We start from the raw sequence: 19,552 nt of genomic DNA, 5'->3' as shown, positions 1-19,552 counted from the left end.
AGAGAGCTTTATTTGTGGGTTGTTTCCACAGGTTTTATTTAACTCACCCACGTTTTAATGGCAGCAATAATTCCATGATTAGGTTTTCAATTGCTTTATTAAAGTGAATTCACACACCAACCCCACTGTGGCTGGAAGTGTCAGGCAAAGGCTTCCACATGAAGAACATAAATCACATGGCCCTTTTCCTGTTTACTCCCTTTTGTCTAATAATCTTTCCCAGACAGTGCCCCAGGGACGAGCTAGACGGGACCATTCCAAGTTCTCTGCCGCTCAGAGGCTCACATGATAGATCGCCTGCCGAGCTGCAAACACAGGGGCTCCTCTTTGGTCCCGGTCCCTGGGCAGTGCTTGGTGAGGCCATCATATGATACTTGGGAGGGGTGGGGGCTCCTGCCTCCAACCTGATGGGAAATTTCATCTACAACTTCTGTATCGGGAAGTTGCAGAGGGAAAGAGAGAAGGAGTGAGAAAAAATGTGATTCCTGGCAGGAAAGAGTGAAGCAGTGGGTGCTTGTGTGTGTTTTTCAACGCCGCAGAGAAGACGTAAATAAACTGCTTATCTCCCGCGTAGAGCCCCTCCCATTGGCCTGTGCTGAAGGAGGGTGATAGATGTGCAGCTTCCTCTCTGGGAGCGGAGGGTCAGGAGCAGGACAGCCAGTCCTGGGCGCCCACTCCGCCCTGTCCTCTGCCTGTGCCTGTGGCCAGACCTGTGGCTATGAGTGGCCCCAATGGCACCTCGCTGGGCACCAGCGGTAAGTCCTGTGACCCACGAGGATCTGGGGCTGGCGGGAGCTGGGGATGGGGCCGAGGGGGGTGTGTGGCGCCGCGCTCCAGCAAAGAAGTTGGGGGCCCGGGGAGGGGGCGGCGGGTCCTGGCGGCCCGAGCAGGACTCCAGCGCCCCGGAACGCAGCCGCCACCGAGCCGCCCCGCAGCCCCCGCCTCTGCCCCAGGCCTCTGGCTCGGTGTGTTCTTGCATCGCGCTGCTCAGTACCTGAGACCCAACCGCTTTCCCTCCTTGCAAAATAAAACCCGCGCCTCGGAGCAGGGCGGGCCGCAAGGCTGAGCTGAGCTGGGGAAAGGCTGGCGCGGTTCTCTCCGACAAGAGGGAGGCAGGCTGATGGGGAGTCGGCTCCACTCCCAGCAAAAAACCCCGACAAGCTCATCCCACGCCAGTGGCTGGGGGTTCTGAGGCCCAGAAGGGATCGAATGGACCTGACCTTCAGGGATGGGGATCCTTTACTGCCTGAATTCCTTCTTTTATCACACGACGAGATTCTTCTTCTTTTTGACATGAACAGATTCTTTATGAGGGTGTCCCAAACATTGCTGGGCCCCAACCCCAACCTCTCCCTGCTTCTGCGCCCCCGAAGGGAAAAGGCAGAAAAGAAAAGAAAAAACAGCTTGAATTTGTTGTTGAAAAGCCTGCATGTCTATTTCTCTTATCCCTGCCTCTTTCCCTGGCTTATTTCAACTACTAAACTCAGTCAGAGCAGAGCAATCGTGAGCTTACGGTACGATTGGCTTAAAGCCATGAACAGAATAGTGCTGTGATATGCTAGTATCAGAAACACCACCTTCCACAAGTCTCTCATATCCAGGAGGCCAGGAGGCCTTACCTTCGTAAGCAGGTGTGTGCCGGCCTGGCGTCCGTCTAGATGGGTTTCTACGGACCCGTGTGCTGAACATCGACAGTGCACAGGGAACAAGGGCCGCCCTGCATTGGGACCATCTGTGCAGTTTATTAGCCAGCATCCAACTTTTTTAGCACTAGCTTTCTCATCTGCATAATTAGATTTTCCTCTTTGGATTGTGAGATTAAATCTTTAGAAAATATTGCAACATAGAGACCGGCGCATCCTGCTAGCTCAATAGCAGTCAGGTTCTTTTACATGAGATTAAGGATTGCTAAACTCATGAGCACTAAGTAATGGCTGAGTGTGCATGTGTATGTGTGTGTGCATGAGTACAGCCCGACCATGGGACAGAAGTCTCTATAACGGAGCCCCACAACAACAAATCACTTTCCCCTGGATGTCTTGGTTGTTAGACCCTTTACTGGGGTTATTTGGGGCACCGATTCAGAAAACTGCATTGGATAGACTGCATCAGCTCTGGTTTCTTAGATGTGGTGTTCCACTAGATTTTCAGCTATTAATTTATACAAATGATTAATTTATCATCCTACTTTTAAATGTGAGAAGAATTCAGAGCCACAAATTATAGGATAAGACAAAAACGGTAAGAAATATTTGAAAAAAACAATTATAAAGGGACTTCAAAGAGTATAAAGAGACTTCCAAAGGTGTAAAGGCACTTCCAAGAGAAGCTGCCTATTGACCCACGCTGGCTACTTGGCTACACATTGAACTGTCAATCAATAGTTCCTACTCACCAGTCACTCGGCAGCTTTTAAAAGATTCAAAGGATTTGGAAACCCAAAGAGGCAGTTCTTCGATGTCTTGTAGGTTCACTATGAGTTAGAATAAATCAGATGGCAGTAGGCTTTTCTTTTGGGTATGGGAGGCTGTGCACTATATTCAAAGACCTCAAGTTGGATACTGCAAAGCAGAACACAGCTTGAGAAAGTTGAAGGTAAAAAAGAAAATTGAAAAGTTGCATATATGGAAGGTATAAGCAATTTAGAGTATCAAAAATGTTGACCTGATTGCAATTTTCATAAATATTTTGAAGATCTGATTTTTCTTCTTCAAAATATGTGGTAAACATTCAGAACACTTTCTGATTAAAATGACAAAATATTTTAATTCATGTTAAATGTTTGAGATGTGATGTTGACTCCAAGTTTCTTTATAAGAAAAATTCTAACATTTTTTTATAAGACTTTCTGTGCACAGGTGGAGATGTTGTGCCACCTTATAACAAGAATGGAACATTTTAATCTTAGGAATGGAGTTTGAACTCTGACAGACACATTTTGGGTTTCAGAACGTTTGAATTTTATTTATTGTACTAAACTCACTACTACTCAGTCGATTATGACTCATAGCAACACTCTAATACAGAGTGGAATGTCTCCTGTGGATTTCTGAGGGCGAAAATCTTTTTTTCTTAAATCATTTTATTGGGGGGGCTCATACACCTCTTATCACCATCCATCCATCCATCCATCCATCCATCCATCCATCCATCCATCCATTATGTCAAGCACATTTGTACATTTGTTGCCATCATCATTCTCAAAGCATTTGCTTTCTACTTGAGCCCTTGGTATCAGCTCCTCATTCTCCCCCTCCCTGCTTGCCCACCCCATGAATCTATGATAATTTATTATTTTTTTCATGTCTTACAATGACGTCTCCCTTCACCCACTTTTCTGTTATCCATCCCCCAGGGAGGGGATTATATGTAGATCCTTGTGATTGGTTCTCCCTGTCACCTTCCCTCCACCTACCTGGTATTGCCACTCTCACCACTGATCCTGAAGGTTTCATCTGTCCTGGATTCCTAGTTCCTATCTGTACTAGTGTACATACTCGGGTCTAGTCTGATTTGTAAGGTAGAATGGGGATCCTGATAGTGGGGTGGGAGGGGCACATTAAAGAACTAGAGGAAAGTTGTATGTTTCATCGTTGCTATACTGCACCCTAACTGGCTCGTCTCCTCTTGTAACCATTCTGTAATGGGATGTCCAATTGCCTACAGATGGGCTTTGGGTCCCCACTCCTCACTCCCCCTCATTCACAGTGATACAATTTTTTGGAGGGTAAAAATTTTTATGGAAGTAAAAAGTCTCAATTTTCTCTTACAGAGCAGCTGGTGGGCTTGAATAACTGACCTTGTAGTTAACAGTCAAACACATACCTCACGATGCCATCAGGGCTCCTTATTAATTGTACAAACTCAAACTCACTACTAGTGAGTTAATACCAACTCCTAGTGACCCTGCAGGACAGGGTAGAACTGCTCCTGTGGGGTTCTGAGATTTAACTGTTTACAGGAATTGAAAGCCTCATCTTTATCTTGAACTTATTGTACAGTAATTCTTCTATATGGCACTTTGTGTGTATGTGTATAAGAAAGAGGTTTATATAAGCAAGCAATGGTATATGGAGAAAACATCCCAGCCCAGTCCAGATCAAGTCCATAAATCTGATATTAGCTCATATGTCTGATACCAATCTATAAAATCCTCTTCAGATTCACAAAAAACATGCAATGATGCAGGAATTCAGGAAGCTCATAGGCCAGTGGGTGGGAAGTCTTATGGATCCAGTGGTGTTGTGAGCATCTCAGCACTAGCAGGGCTCTCCATGTGACTTCTCCAGCTCAGGCACTAGCATAGTTCCATATGTCTTGTCAGCTGCTGTATCTCCCAGGGTGTGAGCAGAGAAAGTGGCTCCCATCTCCAAGGAGGAAATGCAGGAGTTCCCAGAATCCTCAGGAGAAGGCCACGCCCACACAGAGGCCCCACCGGCTCTATTCCTATTGACAGGCTAGACTCCACCCCTGCACTCTTTTATTTATTTAGTTATTCTTTTAAATAATTTTATTGGGGGCTCATACAACTTATCACAATCCATCCATCCATCCATTGTGTCAAGCACATTTGTACATGCATTGCCCTCATCATTCTCAAAACATTTGATTTCCACTTAAGCCTTTGGTATCAGCTCCTTATTTTTTCCCCTCCCTCTTTGCTCCCCCTTATCTGGCCTTTTTTAAAATGATAACAAATTGGAACTGCCTGGTATACAGTTCCTAATAAAGGGGAAGTGATACTTGGGGGGAATTCAAGTTCATGTACTCTGAATTGTTCAAATTTATCTTTGAAGCAAAGGACACCAGGTGAAGTAAGTCTGGAACTAAATATTTAGTACAGTACAAACTACTTTAAATCAATCCAACACACATGTCCTCTCTCTCAGGCTAGCTACCACTACATTAGCAGATTCTGATTTCTCTATGGGAGAGCAGAGTGACGAGGGGTATATAGCATGTGCTTTGTATCTCAAAAACTAGACCACTGCCATTTTCTGAACCAGCAGGTCAAAGATACCCAAAACAAGTTGAACATTTGAGGCACCAAAATGTGTTAGCCAGTATAATCTTTCCAACTGAGGAAGTTGGCCTGGAGCGTTCTCTGTTAGCTCTGAGACTCTCTTGCCCATCCCATCTCCTCCATGTCTCCACCACCAAAGGCCCTCCAGGATTCCTATTCTTAGCACTGACCATTGCGTGCAGACACTCTCCTTCCAGATCTGACTAGAGCGCACCACACCTCACTTGTGGACCATTCTGATGGCTTTCAGGTGGGTCTATGTAGGCGTCTCTGCTGCGGAAGAGCCCTGGGAACGTCTTTCTCAGCCTTGTGCTGGCAGGTGTGTCTACTCCTGTCTCAGTCTGCAGAGCTGCTGGTGGAAACGACAGCTTTCAGAGCTAAGGAGACCAATCTGGCCTGTGCTGCCAGCTGGGCTTACCCGGCTCCTGCACGGTTTGAAGGCCATAGTTATTGTGAGAAGAGTGTGGCAGAGCCCCAGAGTTTTGCCTGTGGATTAAAGGGGTCAGAGCTCCGTGAGGAAATGGATGGTTGCAACAGATTGCATTAGACACCATTAAAATGCTGTTTTAGTCAGGGCTCAATCCCTCCGGATTTTGTGGCAGCACAGTCCCATGGTGTCAACAGAGTCAGCTGCTGTGTCTCCCCAGGGTGATCAATACCCACTTGGGTATTTAGCTCTATGACTTTGCAAAGCACCCTGGGAAACAGGATTGTGGGGTCAGAAGCATATTATGTGTTCAATAAGGACAGATGAATTAATACAAAATACCTGGGAGGAATCCCCCTCACCAGTGATGGAAGATTGAACAAGTAAAGTCTGTTTGCCTGTTTGGATGAGCTATAGGAGGACATCCATGACCAGCCCAAAACACCTTCCAACAATTGAGTGAGATACAAAGGGCCTAACAAATGCGTACTAAAATATATACATAGATATAGATATCTTGCTAATTGCCACAAAGTTCACTTCAGCTCCTGGTGACCTGTGTCCAACAGATCATTAGGCCTTTTTCCCATATCTGTCTTTGTCTGAAAGCTCCATGTCATAGCAACACGGAACCTTCCACCGACGAATCTTGGCTATGCTTGAGTCGGGGAACCAAACCCAGAGCTCCTACGTGGAAGGGGAGGCTTCTACCACCGAATCACTGCTGATCGTGCTCAATAGTATCACAAACTAATATTTAACTGATAATTACGAGTACGACAGTATTAGTACCTACTATGTGCTATACCCATCGAAAAAAGCGTCCATGGGTCGCCCCTAACAGCCTAGCATGAGAGGTATTTTCTTATGTGAATCAGGGCTGATAAGTCACATAAGACCTCCAGGTCCTGAGGGAAAAGCCAGGCTGTGGCCAGTTTGTGAGCAACAAAGGTGCTCTATGTCATGGAGGTCACCCTGTTGAAGCCGTGTTGTATGAGTTTCCACCTTTCTGTCAATGGATCCCGGGATTACTGAAACTATAGAGGCAGTGAATAGGATAGGGGTTTGTGGGGAGTGGTACCGTGGTGGAGGCTGTGTGTGTGGGTAAAAGGGAGACCATGTCAAGGAGTCCATGTAGAAAAAGAATGGTTGGAAACGATGGTAGCAATTGTACAATTGTACTTGACGTGATTGAAATATGGAATGATGTATTACATGCCAACTATTAAAAAAAGTGCTTTAAAATGTAAACTTAATAGTTCTCAGTCCGAACATGCATAGTTAGTAAATAATAAGTTTAAGTGAAGTGAATGTCAAACCCAAACAAAACTATTTTAAAATATACATGAAAGCTTCTCATCACCCTCTTCTCATCCCAGCAGTCATTTTAATTTATTCTCCTCTCTCCGATCTGTCTTCTCGCTCCCTATTTCTTCTCCCTTTTCCTTCTTCTTTCTCCTTCCCTCTCACCCCTCTTCTCCCTCCCTCCCCTGCCTGTCCTTTTTCACACTAGTTTTCCTTTTTTGCTTCTCTCCATTCACTGCTTTTCTCTCTTCTCTTCTTTCTCGTTTCCCTTTCTCCTCTTTCTCTCTCTTACTCTTGTGTCTCTCCCCTGCCCCCGTGCCGCCCTCCCTCTCCAAGCTTGTCTGCAGCACGCTTCAGATTGTTATGCAATCCAAACCTCTGAGCGAATGTTGACTCCGGCCGTTCGTTATTATGACTTTCAATTTTTACATTCTACCAGAAAAAAATGATGGTTCTGGCTAAGAATATTGAAAGCACCATGGATTGCCAAAAGAATAAGCGTCCGTCTTGGAAACAATGCAGTCTGAATGCTCCTTAGAGACAAGGATCGCAAGACTTTGTCTCATGTCCCTTGAATATATTGTCAGGAGAGACCAGTCCCTGGGAAAAGAGCACCATGCTTGGTAAAGGGAAGGAGCATTTGAGAAAAGGAGGGTCTTGGACAAGGTGGTGCAGGGCCGGGGAGTGTCTTGTCCTGTGGTCCAGAGGGTCACTATGAATTGGAACCGACTGGATGACACTGAACAGCAGTAACAGCAGCCAGAACAAATGTTAGTGGGGACAGTCTCAGCCCATCTCAGGCAGTGACAGAGCTGGCTCCCCTCATGCAGCTGGGGTTCCTCCCAAGTGAGAGCAAACCGCTCAGAGCCCCACATTGCTATTCCATGGTCTCCTAGCTCTCAGAGACCCCTTATGACCATGGGTTACGGTCTGGAGAAGCCACTCGGGTGGACAGAGGGTGGATCATCCAAGGCTCAAGGCAGACAGTGAAATAGGGATAGAGATTTTGAAGTCATACCTTACTCCAAATAAGCCTGGTGCCTTACCTTATTGCTTAGTGAGATCCCACTTCTTTTGCCTCTCACCAAGGACTCTCCATCACATTTCACGATTCGCTCCCATTTCTGCTTCTCGGAATCAAGGCATCCCTTCTCTCACGATCGACATCATGTGCTTTGCAGCATGCTCTCAAATGTACACACACCAGAGATTTCTTCCTCGAGGGATGGAAACTCGGGTGCGACTGAGCCGACTCCCCAGTTATCTCCAGGGACCCCACATTCAGAGGACGACAATTTATCCCTATTCTGCAGGTGAAGGTCACAGACAGCTGTAGTCTGCCCTTCTCCAGCATGAGGTACCCATTTGTCCCAGCGGAGTGCTAGTCTTGCCTCTGCCTACTTGCCACTAGACAGGACACGCTGGAGTCTGCTCTCCACTGTCTGCCAGGGGCTCTGTAAGAAGTTAGGCTAGGCCCTCATGGAAGCAGAATTCCCCATCAGTAGCTTGGCTGAGCTGCTCCTTTCTGAGCTGTGATCTCTGCTGTGGACTCGTGGGCTCTTTTGTGCTTCATTGGAGTTAGCAAGCGCTCAGGGAGAACACCCCAGAGAACACAGGTGCATGGTCTGCCCTTGACCTTGAACACAGGTTTGTGATCACCGAACCTCTGAGTATCATTTCTCCCCCACCTTCATGTTATCCTGGGAGAGTCAGTGTCGCTCTTCTGCCTTCTTGGGGACCAGTCCCCTCACAGCAAGGACTTGGCGCTTGTGTTGTCATGGCTGCACTCGGGGAAGCAAGCTCTTTAAAAACAAGCATTGGAATGAATTAATGAATGATGAATGAACACACTGGTGTGAACCCATGAAGCATGAGCTAAACAGAGAGTGTTGGCCCTGTTGTGGGATTCACTTGCATATTCTCCCAGGGGACAGGTAGATCCTGGTGAACTGTGCTCCACCCTCCCCATCCACTGGCCTCTCTCCTGGAGTTCCAGCAGCACCTTGATTTGTGTGGAAGTGCCCTCCGTCCTCTCATGCTCCGATGTGCTCACCTTTCATCATCGGCCCTGTGCCCCACTTCCTCTAGTCCAATGTCATCTTTCCCCAGTGACTTTTCCTCCCTGCTCTTCTCTGCACCTGTCCTTCCCCCTTCGAGCCTTGCAAGGGCAGTAAGGCCTGGCCTGACGTGCCAGTTGAATTGCCTCCCTTCAAATCCTGCTTAGTAAAATTCATTTCAGCTGTTGTTGGCAATACTGAGCGGGCCTTTGTTTTATTTCACAATCTCTCATTTTCTTTGTCACCAAGTCCATAAGTTATCCCAAGCCACCTCTCTCCTGGTCGTGTGTTTCTGACTTGATGCAGAGAAATGCAGGTTTCATTTAGCATTGGTTATCTCGCTTTGCCCTCCACGGCCCAAGGGGAGGTATTTTTATCTCTGTTGTGCATGTGATGACACTGAAACTAGAGAGGCTCTGTAGCTTCCAGAGAGCCAGAGTGCCTCCCCTTCCTGTCGTATCAAATGCTGTCCAAAGGGGTGCAGCCAGGGCTGACATCCCTGCTAGCCACAGGGCCTGGAGCCCACGAGAGTGGGCTTCTAAAATAAAAAGATGAAATTGAATGCTTAAAGTTAAATATTACACCTGCCTTTATGCTAACACAGTAGTAAAATAGAGTTGAAAACATTTTAATGTAGGAATGGTTCCCCATAAGGCAGTACACCCATTTTCATGGAAAGTGAGTGTGCTGCTTACAGGCTCAATCAGTTTAGCTAATCCTCCCAGTCACTCTGCCTGTTCCCTCCAGGGTCAGGTTCCCCCTCTGCACGTCTCCTCCCTCCCCGCCTGGAGTGCGAGCCAACAGAGCTTCCAAGAATAGGCAGTGGCTGAGCGACTGTGGTATTTGCCCTGAATTTCTGCCCTGGGGAGATTACCATGTTTGGCATATCCCCATGACGCCCACTCCTGCTCTTTTGTGCCTGTCCTCTCTCTCTCTCTTTTCCCCTGGGTTTTTAAGTCATGAAACGAGACTGTTCATCATCTTAAAAATTATCTTTGATTCTGTTTATTCATACAGAAGTTACGGGTATGAACATCAAGTGTGAGGAAGTAGGAAGATTTTCTTGAGGGCAGCAGATGACTTAAAGGCACTCATAGGATAGCCAAGTACCACTCAATCGAACAAAGGATCAGAGGGAGATGTGGGCAGACAATGACCAATGGGACATTATCATAACCATATCAGCACGTAAGGGCTGAGGGAGGCCAGAAAAGGCTAAAGTGTTGTAATAATCATTCTAGGTTAGGTCACAAAAAGGGATAAATATGCATCAAAACCCCAAACCAGAAAGCCCAAGTGTTCAAGTGGGGACAAAGGGAGACAGGAAGCTGATTAAGAATGCGTGGGGAGCACCCTTTCTATTTGACTTAGTGTGCATGCTGCCTCATTGAACCCTGTAGATGGCACATGGATAGGGATGGCATGAGCTCCTGGTAATAGCCTGGCCACTGAGGTCCCAAGGCCACCCTCTACCCCACTGATGCTCTCTAGCTTCAGAGCTTCCTCTGAGTTCTGCAGTCGACCATCTGGGGGAAAGGCTTGTTTCCTTGTGCCTTGCCCTCTACTCCACTCCATGCAGCCAGGAGGTCAGGCTTTAGTCCCTTTTCTTGGGACTAAACTCTCCTGGAGCAACTTTGTCCCTCCTTCCCCCAGCTGGCACGTCCCCAACTGCTAATGCCATGTTAACAGTGGAATGAGTTGTGACGCTTCGGAGCCAGGGAGGGGCACTGGGTAGGGAGTAGAAAAAGCTGGGCTTGCAGGGAAGGGCTGCCCTGTGCTTGCCCTGCCAGGGCTCAGAAAGCAGTGGACGGTGCCTCACCAGGTCAGCACCAGGGCACTGGGAGGGAATATTGTGGGGAACAGCCCCTACCATAGACTCTTCCATGATCTACAGCTTTGTCTGCAGCTAAAACACGCACACACATACACACAGACACACACACACACACACACCCACTACAACCTATACATTACTACTATTATGACTTTACCACCACTTGTCTGTCAGTTTGTCACACTGGAGTGGCTTGTGCATTGCAGCGATGCTGGACCCAAAGCGAAAGGGTTTCAGTGAAGCTTCCAGACTCCGAACAGAGAGCGAAGAAGGAACAGGTTGGCACCTTCTGAAGAAAACCACTGAAACCTTCATGGAACCATTGGGAGATACTGAAGATGCCATGAATAGGAGCAGCATGTTGTCAGATTTGGGACCAGAAAATGAGCCCTTCAGGTCAGAAGGCCCTCAAAGTAAGACTGAGGGAGAGCTGCCTTGTCAGTCGAGTTAAACATAGTGGTGTGGATGGAGTGAAGCCTTCCTTCATTTGCTGTTAGGCCCTGATCGGAAATGAGAAGAAACAACTGCAAACATCTGTCAATAATTGGAACTTGGAATGTAGAACATATGACTCCAGGAAAATCATCAGTTGTAAAAAATTAAATGGAATGCATAAAGATCGATATTCTAGCTGTTAGTGAATGGTGATTAATCCCATTCCTCTTGATTGGGTCAATCCCGGCATAGTGAACCACGCGATTTTCTGATGACCAGGATTGACACAAACAAGCAGAAAGGCATTACATTCATCTTCAGAAAAGACATTTCAAGGTCTATCTTGAAATACAATGCTGTCTGTGATGGGATATCTAACCATGTACAAGGAAATTCAGTCAATACAATTATTCAAATGTATATATCAGCCACTAGAGCTAATATTGCAAATTGAAAAATTCTACTAATGTCTTCAGTCTGAAGTTGATCAACTACACAACCACAATGCATTGATCATTACTGATGATTGAAATGCAAAAGTTGGAAACAAAGAGGAAGGAACAGTAGTTTGAAAATATGGTTTGGCGATAAAACCGAAGCTAGTGATCTCATTGTGAAGTTGGGTGACAGGGCTGTCACCCGGGGGAGGAACTAGTGGGCGCCAAGCCTGTGTGGTTTGTTGGGGTCCGAGATAAGCAGCACTCGCACGCACGCAGGCACTCCCCCAACACAGACACGGGCGGCGGCAGAGTTCAGCCCCAGTTTCATTACAGCGTGGAGTCACTTCAACAGAAATGAAGCCTGTGCCCCTTCAGAGTGCAGAAGGGACACCTTCACCATCAATACGTTTGTTCCGGGAGTGAAACGGGCACCCCTTCTGGGTTTCGAAGGGACTTTGTCTAAGGGAACACTGCTAGTTTTTAAATGGAACTTTCCGGGGGCAGGGAGTTGCCACCCTGCAGATGGCCAAGCAACGTCGTAATCAGTCGTTCCCTTTCTCCTTGGGTCTCATGCACCATTTCTTTCCAATCTGGCTGGGCTGCAGCTCTGGGCCAGCGTGTGAGAATTATCTTCCAGGATAGTACGGCGTCAGGAATTGCACTCGGGCTTGGCGTTTGCCAAGTCGGGTCCCTCCGGGTCTTTTCCTCCTCACTTGTTTCACAGGGTCCTGGGTTCATTCTCGTAGCAGGCAGGGTAGGAGCCCCTGCTCTCTCTCTGCCATCCTCCTGAAGGGAGCAGAACTCATCGCAGGCAGGGTAGGGGCCCCTGTTCTCTCTCTGCCACCCTCCTGAAGAGAGCAGAACTCCAAATTCATTTGGGGCAGCGAGCAAAGACTGATCTGGCTACTTCAGCTGATAAGAAGTCTCGTGGTCTTATGAGTCTGCTCTCATCCTGACCCTATTCTTTATCTCTTTGCCTGCTGGGGAAATGAACCAGAAGGTGACTGCAGTCTGATTGATGCCTTGTAACGAAGTTGGCTGATATCTACTCATAGCCATCATTTTTCTGTGAAACTGTTGAAGCCTGGAAGACACAAACTTTACCAGGATGTTAAACAGGCAGAAGCCACCAATTAGTAGCAGCATTATCAAAAGCTAGGACATGAGAAGGGGTACGGGGCATCTCAGGAAATGAAGCTAGACTATATGGATTCATGCAGCCTGTTTCCACCAAGCGAAAGAGTGGAGACAGATGCATCACAAGTGCTTTTCTTCAGGTGCCCATGAGCTGAAAGAGTGGTAGAGAAGACATAAATAAATTACTTCAGCAGCTCATTCCAAGTCGCCAAGTATAGAAAAGAGAAGGGGGTGCGAATGACACGAGGCTGAGGTCACTTGAGTGGCCCCTGAAGTAGTTGAAGGTCATGGTGTATTCGTTCTGCTAATTGCACTCACTAGAATCCAGAGATGTCATCATTAAGGGCCAGATGGATTGGCTTCTCTCTGTTTCTGAGAGAACAAGTTCAAGACTTTTTATGAATTATCCAAAACTATATGGTTAATTTACTTTCCTCCATCCTCTTGGTCAGTTTTAAGACAAGTTACAGTAGTTAGTGAGGATCAGTTCTTACAGACTTCATATTTCTTACACTGTCATCCTTTTCTTACGATGAACTCACTCCCTTCTCATTTCTCATCAACTTCGTTCCAAACAACTTACTGTTTACCTGCAAATTTCTTGATCATTTTTCGTATTCTGGCACAACCAAACTCTTTATTAGAAGATGAACTACTTTTTCTACACTACTTTTCCTAAATATCTATGACTTACTCTGACCTTCTGCACCTTACTGTATCCATCTAAATTCTTTTCTCTGGCTAACTTTTATACTTCAGCTGAGCAATTACTGAATGTGAAAACTCCTATCACTGTTAACTAAGCATCAGCAAAGTGCTCAATTGTCTCTAGGGGGAATTCCTTCTGCTCGTTGTGGCTCACATGCTCCCAGTTCCAAGGTTCAAGCAGCCCTTTGTGAAGGGTAGGGGGCTTGGGGTGAGGTGCGGAGGGGAGAGGCAGGTGCCTCCTCCAGCGACAAGGATTCAATCCATTCAGTTTTTCTGCTCAGGTTTTTGCTTGTTATTATTTTTTTATTGTAAGAGGAGTTTTACACTGTGGTCGGTCCATACTAGGATGTACCTTTCCGTTTAGTATTGGCATCGTGCCTGGAGCGTGCCCAGGTTCTAGTGGAGACAGACGCACTCACAGTTTAATTCCATGGACTTGCCCTGCTGTGGGGCAGGTGACCACACTCGCTTAGCTCTCTCAGATATGGGTCTGAACTGTGTCGGTGGTCTTCAGGTTACTGTCTGACCAGAGTCTAGTAAACCTTGCTGCACCTTTCCCAGGTTTATGTTCTAGAAGATAGTTTACCTCAGTGGGTCTCTTAGTGCCTATATGGGCTTGCTGCTATACGTCAACTCAAATGGTGATGCCTTTGAGACTGCATGAGAGGAGGCTGTCATTCCTATAAGACCTATAGAAACAGGTGGGCATGTCATCAGAGCTTTGAATTTAAGTTAAAAAGAAAAATCTTTTTTTCCCAAAGCATAGGGGTATTCAGGAACAATAAGACACTGATGTGCGAATAAAGTGCCCCTCCCAGGTGCAGGTCAGAAGACGGAGAAAACCCTTAGTTGGTAGTTCATGAATGCCTATGACACGGGGGCTTGAGGGAGTCAAAAGACCACCAAAGGATTTTCATACCAAATACACAGCCCCTGTGCCCAGCCCTAAGTGGCTGGACTCACGGTCAATCTTTACACATGCCCACGGCTCCTCAAGTTTGATGTCAACAGTGTTGCCAGAGGGGCGAGGGAGCAGAGGCTTCGTCAGTCATCAGGATCTGTGCTACCAAGACTTCTCGGGACACGCACTAGCTCAGCACCCTGCAGTCCCACACTGAACTGGAAACAGGCGGAAGGAGGATCCCCTCCTGCCCTCATGCTTCGGGGCCTGGGGGGGGGGCTCCTCCTTGGCACTCACACTGGACATGGCCTGGCTTCCCACAGCCGTATCACACAGCGCGGGATCAGGGCTGTGTGGGACAGGCTGAGTCCCTCACGCTGTGGAGACAGAGCTGACATTGACCACAGTAGCAGCTCCAATAATTTTGCTGTTCAATGTTCTGTCCTTGCCTCCTCTAAATCTCGGTTGTTTGTTGTACATCAAGGTTGCTGCCATTAGGAACTGATTCAGGTCAGTCTGTGTCCAGCAGCTTTACATTGAAGTTTCCTGTGAACGTCTGCAGTAGACTGATGAATAAAATGGGCATCGAGGAAAACTTTCCCATCAAGTGTTTCTGAATCTGTATTGGCAAATCTCTGCATTGCCTCTACCAGGCTGCTTCTGAAAACTACCGGACTCTCATCCTTGTGACTACTTCAGCTAATTTTGAATAATTTTCAGGTTTAATCTGAATGTCTTTCATCCCTTCTATGAGGCAGGTTTGCATGCAATCTCAAGATTCCCTCCTAGATTTTCTCCCCGCCCCTGCTGGACGCTCCTGATAATTCCATTGTGGATCCTGTTCCGTGATCCCATCAGCTCTGGGCCTAGGAGCCCCGATAATGTGTTATTCCTCCTCAGTACTGTAGCAATAAGACAGGAGGACCTTGAGGTTCTTCCAGGTCAAATAAAAAAGTCACTATGTGCACCTTTGATCTTTGCAAGTTTTCAAATCTCTCAGACTAAAAGGAACATGTACTCTCACGATATTGCCTTTATCCCACCCACTTCCTGTACAGGATATAGGGTTTCTCCTACTCTTGGAAATACGTTAGGCTGGCTGTTCCCTGATAATCACGGGGAGCCCTTCGCTCCAGTGGATATGCCAGAGGTGAAGGTTTCTCAGGGAACTCAACTTGGGCTGGTTGATCTGGAGCTGGTAGAGAAGACTTTGCACAGGTCTCTGTTCTCTGAGAAACAGCAAGGCCTGCATACAAGGTACCACATAGACCTATGTATAAGCCGAGTTTTTCAGCACATTTTTAATCCAATTTTTGTTGTAAAATTAGGTGCTCCTACCGATATTTGGGTTGCTTTATGCTCGAGTATATACGGTACTCTTTTTTCCCTCATTTCAACAAAAAACCAAAAACTAATTGAAAGATGGTGTTGTACCTTAGCAATCTATTGGCTGGTCAGGCCTCAGAACTTCCAGGCTTCTGTAAGGGCCAGAAACAAAAATCATTTTCTTTTGCTTTGGGCTATCTGATGGTAACTCTGGACTCTTAGAGTCAAGCAGGCAATCCCAAGGGCTATGGTCAAGCAGTGATGTATTCTGTCCCATCTCTTGTACGTACGACACAGGACAGAGAGGTGTCCATGAGCCTCAGAGATCAGTGTCATAGAAGCAGAGGCTCTTCTACAATGACAACTTTTGAATGTATTTAGGGACATCCCTCTGGCAGCCTCCTTATCTCAATCTGGAGAGGGCTACACCACCTTCTCAGGTGGGGGCCCTCCTGGACCCCCACTCAGGAATTACTGGGTGCAGGCCAGGTAATTTCTTCAACCTTTTTACCTCCCTCCCACAACCAGTTCCCTCTGCATAGAGAAAAACCTGCACTCAGGAGTAAATGACATTTCTTAGCTTCTTATAACACTCTAAACAAAAAGGGTTAAATTTAGATAAACATATACCAGACAAATAAAGACTTACCAATGGGGAGTTCCCTTCACCAGGATCTCCCACAACTCATGGCCTTGTTATCACACACTTTGTAGCTGATGGTGTAAGGCCATGCCACAGCAGCAGAAAAACAACCAGTCTTAAGTGGTTTCCATGCCCAACTATGGGCTAATTCTTTCAAAATCTTAGCAACACTCAACATGGTTGATTCTCAAGCTTCTCCAGGTGAGCTCTCTCAAAGGCTGCAACAATCGGAAATAACTGTTCTTATGGTAGCGTCCTCCTCTCAGGAAACCCATGTCACAGATCAGTGAGTGAGCTGCTGGTTGAGATGAAGCTTTCCCCGGATGTTACCGGTGGAAGCAGCTCCACGTGTATGACACGAGCCTCAGCATTCACTCTTCCCTGATCGGAGAGGGACACAGGTCACTAGCAAACACTGATGCAACCCCTGGACACACCTCACCAACTTTTCCTGGGGAGCTCAGGTATGTGGATTCATAAACAATCCAATTTAATGCCCTGTGCTTCAAACTGGAGAGGACTTGTTCCCGCCCAGCCTCATAAACAATACATGGAATGCCGCCTTTCTCTGGATGGGAGGAAGATTTCCCCCCCTACCCAGCCTCGGCCTCATAAACCATCTAGCTGTGTGTGTGTGTGTGTGATTGTGTGAGAGAGAGATAGAGAGAGAGATATAGAGAGAAAGGAGGAGGAGGAGGAAGAATGGAGGCGTGGAAGAGAGTGAGTCAGAGAGAGATAGAGAGAGCAAGCTTCCTCAAAACAAAATATAAGAACAAGTGCTGGGAAAACAATTTAATTCCCCAAAGATTTACCTCTGGACTCACTCATAAACCAGATGACAAAGATCAATAACAGATGAAGTTGTTATCGCTGTAGATTCTACCTCCATCCCGAAGGAGCCTCCAGATGTGGAGTTCAGCACCCAGGCTGTTGCCCATAGAAGTAGCAAGCTCCAAACACATGTGGTTAGGGCCCAGGGATAAGACACATGCACACACGCACACACACAGACACACACACACACACACACACACACACACACACACACACACACACACAACCAGCAGCAGCAACAAAGAGTGAAGCTACAGTTTTATTAAAGCATAGAGTCACTTCAAAAGAAATGAAGCAGGTCCTTCTCAAAAGTTAAGAAGGGACACTTTAAACATAGATACCATACACGCTGCTCTGGGAGCAAAGTGTGTCCTCTTCGAAGCTGAGAAAGGATGTTGTCCAGGGCAGCGATTCTCAACCTGTGGGTCGCGTCCCCACTGGGGGTTTAGTGACCCTTTTACAGGCGTTGCCTAAGACCATCAGAAAACACATAAATATTTAAAAATATATGATTACATATTTTTTCTGATTATCCACTATACTTTAATTATGTTCAATTTGTAACAATGAAAATATATCTTGCATATCAGATATTTACATTTTGATTCATAACAGTAGCAAAATTACAGTTATGAAATAGCAACAAAAGTGATTTTATGGTTGGCGGGGTCACCACAACATGAGGAGCTGTATTGAAGGGTTGTGGCCTTAGGAAGGTTGAGACCCACTGCTCTAGAGGAAGGTTTCTAGTCTATAAGTGACACTTTCGAAGGGGAGGTGGTTGACACTTTGCAGAAGGTCAAGTAACTTTGTTATATCAGCAATGGTTTCCAGTTACTCTAAGTGACTGGAGGAAAAAGTCAATGGAGATAGAGAAGAAACATAAGACAAGCAGCAAGATACACGCATTGGAATCAAGAATCAGTGATCTTGAAGTCTCTCCAGAACAGAATACAAGTAAACTAGGCTATAAAAAGGACCAAAAATCTGAAGATTATCTAAGAATTCCATGGGACAACACAAAAAAGAACAAAATATGCTTTGTAAATGTCCCGGAACAGAGAGAAGAAATAATACTACTGAGGAAATAATTGATGAAATATTAAGAGAGAATTTTCCTGACATTATAACAGAACATAAAATAGCTGCAGAAAGTCCATAAACTGCAAACACAATTGACCATAAAAGGAATAACCTTGATCTGTATTACTCAGACTTTTCAATGTTAAAGATAAGGAAACAATATTGAGAGGAGCATGAAAAATATAATAATTGTATATAAAGGCCAAGCGATCATAGAGTAGCAGAGTAGACAATAAATAATAGAATGAAGAAGATATCCAACCATTCAGAGAATACAAAATGTTTTGTAATTGGAAAGGAAACCACAAAACAAACAAACAGAAACAACCAACAAAGAACAAATTAAATCTTCAACAAAAGAAACAAGATGACAACCATAAAAGTGATGGAAAGTGGGGTTGGGGTGGAAAAAAAGATTAGTCATTAAAATAAAGAAAACCATAAAAGATAAACAGTAAGAGAAAAATAAACAAAAAAGCAAAGAGAGTATCAAGAAGACAACCAAGAAACAAAAGGAACACAACATTAAAAATCATCATGAAAACTGAAATGAGTAACACAATAGAAATATATAACAAAATATTACAGATAGATAATATTTATCAATAACGATGCTGAATGCATTCAAACTGAATTCACCAGTTAATAGACAAAGACTAACAGAATGGACAAAAATTGTTTTTAATATGCTGCTTACAAGAAATACACCTTAGATATAAAGAGAAACAGACTAAAAATACAGGGGACAGCACCGGAGACACAGTGTGGGAATTGCACCTGACCTGATCCCACCACACCGAGGCAATGCACTGGGGGAGTGCAGCGGAACAGCAAGGGAATGGAGTGGCAAGGTCCCCAGGGAATGCTGAAAGTGGACTTTGGGGCCAGGGCGTGGTGCCCCAACAGACTGGACTGGAAAACGCTCCTAAGGGCCAGCAAAGATCCCTGAACTAACTACAAGCTTTTCTCTTGTGAATTGTTTTGTTCTGTTCTTTTTCAGTGGTTTGTTTTGGTTGTTTTGTTGTCCGGTTATATACTGTTGCTTTGTGTTCCTCTGTCTAGTTTTCGTGCATGTTAGTGACTCCACAGGTCTGTCTGAATAGGACAGGCTGGATGAACTATCGGGAGGAAAAACAACGGGACCGACAGTTCCGGGGGGACTTGGGGTGGGGGGTAGGGGGGGTAAGGAAGTGGTGTTAACAAACCCAGGGACAAGGGAAAAACATGGGACCCCAAAGGGTAGAGAAGGGGGAGTGGCAGGCCTGGTGGGAAATGATCAAGGGTAAGGTTGATTAGAGAAGAGGTATACTCTAGCCCAGGTGGCAATGAAGCATGGTAGTAGGGCAGGAGGAAGGTCAAGGGAGATGGAGGAAAGAGCTAGGAGTCAAAGGGCATTCAT

General features: G+C 46.0%; 1 protein-coding gene across 1 annotated transcript in view; it reads left to right on the top strand.

Annotated features, from left to right (window-relative positions):
- Positions 1 to 288: 288 nt before the first annotated feature.
- GYPC (glycophorin C (Gerbich blood group)) overlaps positions 289 to 19,552 on the top strand; it is a 51,966-nt gene continuing 32,702 nt past the window's right edge. The window contains exon 1 of the mRNA XM_075529393.1: positions 289 to 755. Coding sequence (XP_075385508.1) covers positions 719 to 755 — 37 coding nt within the window. The 5' untranslated portion in view covers positions 289 to 718. The remainder of the gene's footprint in view (positions 756 to 19,552) is intronic.

Source organism: Tenrec ecaudatus, chromosome 13, assembly GCF_050624435.1.
Source record: "Tenrec ecaudatus isolate mTenEca1 chromosome 13, mTenEca1.hap1, whole genome shotgun sequence".
NCBI lineage: Eukaryota > Metazoa > Chordata > Mammalia > Afrosoricida > Tenrecidae > Tenrec > Tenrec ecaudatus.
This window is presented reverse-complemented; position numbering and strand designations above follow the sequence as displayed.